Source organism: Sinocyclocheilus rhinocerous, unplaced genomic scaffold (genome assembly GCF_001515625.1).
Source record: "Sinocyclocheilus rhinocerous isolate Xijiao unplaced genomic scaffold, SAMN03320098_v1.1 scaffold4088, whole genome shotgun sequence".
In the NCBI taxonomy this organism is placed as follows: Eukaryota; Metazoa; Chordata; class Actinopteri; order Cypriniformes; family Cyprinidae; genus Sinocyclocheilus; species Sinocyclocheilus rhinocerous.
In genome coordinates, this window is record NW_015628314.1 from 141,773 (window position 1) to 144,375 (window position 2,603).

Genomic DNA, 2,603 nt, shown 5'->3' on the forward strand with positions numbered 1-2,603 from the left:
ATAAGCGCCAGCGTGGGTCAAATTTACCCGCTATATAATGCCTGTATGTTCGTGCTGTCATTTTCGTGCTGCTTATGTTTTAACATAGTACATTGCTAGGCAACGCCTTTCACTCACTGAATTAGCGGTTATCAGTTTCATAAATAAAGACAAAATGAGTAAAAGAAGGCGATTTATGAATGCTGAAGAGGTATAAGAAGCACTAAATGCCACGAGCGATGGAGAGTCTGATGGTGAGGATCAGTAAAGCATCTGTCGGCGATCAATATATTATATTTAGACGTTTTATCCTAATGTTACTCATAATTGTTCAAAATTTGGATTAATTATTAAATTTTTGTTTTGCCATTTCTATCGTTTATTGTTCGCGTCTGTGTTGCTATTTATTCTAGTCTGTTTCCTGAAGAAGAAAAATCTGATCTGATGTAATGAATAAAACCTTTCTTTTTTTTTGATTACCCGAAGTTTATTGGTGTTCTTGTATAATTCAAATTATAAATGATATAACTAAACAAAATAATAATTAATTAGGTGAAGCTGTGCGCTTGAGTTTGTCGTCGCATCATCCGATGCAATGTGGTGAATTAGGCCTATTATTGCTCATTATTATCTATAGGCTATTTTAGTAATTTAAATAACATAGGTTATCTTAATATATTGATTAATGACATTGTATTATAATAGCCTATTACACCACCCAAATATGTATTTACTTCCTTCTAATTCTCGTTGTCAGTGCAGGCTTGTTTAGCTTAATATTGACCGTTATGAAAAGTGACTAGTGTAGCCTGCATAAAAAAGCCTTGAACATAAAACAACAGGACAAAAATATAGTTGATGACTAGACATAATCATTTCATGACTCTAGACACTTCTTTGTGAAGACAGTAGCATAATACAGTGAAATAATATGTTCTTTAGCCATTCAAAAACAGCTGTCATGTGCATGGGTAAAATGTTTTTAGGTATACAGCGACCCCTGGCGGTTCTAGTGTTAAATCACAATCACAATTTCTATCAAATCAACCGCTATTCGTTTTTTCCCTCCAGATCATGCAGCCCCACTGCACTGTGTTCTTTTATACAGCATGTGAAACTGTATGTCATTCTGACCATTTCAAACACCGTCACATGACCTCACTATGCTGCAGGTTTGATTCAGTCGGTCAGCAGATTACTGTAGAAATGGAGTCGGCTGTAGTTCATCATGAGCTCTGAATAATAATACTCTGCACTGCATGTTCGACAGACGTGACTCATCTGAGTATTGAGTGCAATATTAGTGAAACATTAGTGTGCAGCTCCTGCCTGCTGCTGCGTCTCACACTTACACGGTGAAGCGGGATGAACATCTAACGTGTGATTGGTGACGTGTATCTTTGGGGGCGGGGCAGGGGGTGTGGCCTGGGCATCAATGAATGGTGTTGCATCTTTAAGGCGGGGCAGGGGGTGTGGCCTGGGCATCAATGAATGGTGTTGCATTGTATCTTTGGGGGCGGGGCAGGGGGTGTGGCCTGGGCGTCATGAACGGTAGGTATATATATGGGGGTGTGGCCTGGGCATCAATGAATGGTGTTGCGTCTTTAAGGCGGGGCAGGGGGTGTGGCCTGGGCATCAATGACAGTCAAGAGTGAGTTCACCCAATAAATAAAAATCATTCTGTCACCGTTCCCTCATGAGGTTCAGTTTGGAGTTGTGTGTGTTAAAGTTTGCAGTGAATGATTTCAGATATAGCCTCAGCTATAAATCTGTGATATTCCTGCTTGACACTTTTCAGTGTATTCATGACAGAGTTTTTATTTCTGGGTGGACTGGCTCTTTAAGTGATTGTAGGGCTGCTTGTGCTGTGGGCGCATCAGTAACGCGTGTCTCTCTCGTGCTGCTTGTGCGGTGCGTGCGGCTCAGAGCTGGGCGTTGATGCTGACCTCATTGACACAGATGTTCCTGCAGTTCAGCCCAGCTCCTACCAGCCGTACGGCCCGGAGGCCGAGGACGACGACCCCTACGGCTCCTACACCTCCTACTACCAGCCCAACTACCCTCCGCCGCGGCCCGTGCAGCCCGACGACCCCGTCATAGAGGAGGAGCTGCGCTCGCCCGGCATGCAGCGGCACACGCGCAGACGCTAGGAGAGCACGCAACCGCGTCACAGCATCACGTGACGCACAGAGGGCGTGAGAGACAATGAGAGGAATAAACTCAACATTCTGAGAAGAAAGGGCTGAATTGTGAGATAAAAGTCGTTTTTATTTTTTTATAAAAACAGTGTGTTATAATCGGACAGCGATAATGATGATTTGCTTTTCATTCTTATATGCTCTATTAAAGATGATTTCTATTAGTAGACCAGTAGATTTCATAGCAAAAGCATTTGACATTTTAAAATGCAGCCATGTCAGGGCTCTATGCTTATTTTTCTTTTTAGGAGCGCTTGTGCTCCTAACTTAAAAAATTTAGGAGCACCAAAATTTGATCAAAAAATAGCCTTCCCATAACGAGGTGATATTTGACTCCTTAAAGTGATTTACAGTAGAATTTTGTTTTTACCTTTGTAATGGCATTTTTCTATCTTTATTAAAAGTATGTCATCTTTTATGTCAAAT

At 41.6% G+C, this 2,603-nt stretch overlaps 1 protein-coding gene across 1 annotated transcript in view; it reads left to right on the forward strand.

The window, feature by feature from the left end:
- Positions 1-2,140, forward strand: part of col14a1b (collagen, type XIV, alpha 1b) — a 64,573-nt gene extending 62,433 nt beyond the window's left edge. The window contains 1 exon segment of the mRNA XM_016548824.1: positions 1,906-2,140. Coding sequence (XP_016404310.1) covers positions 1,906-2,129 — 224 coding nt within the window. The 3' untranslated portion in view covers positions 2,130-2,140.
- The last annotated feature ends 463 nt before the right edge of the window (positions 2,141-2,603 follow it).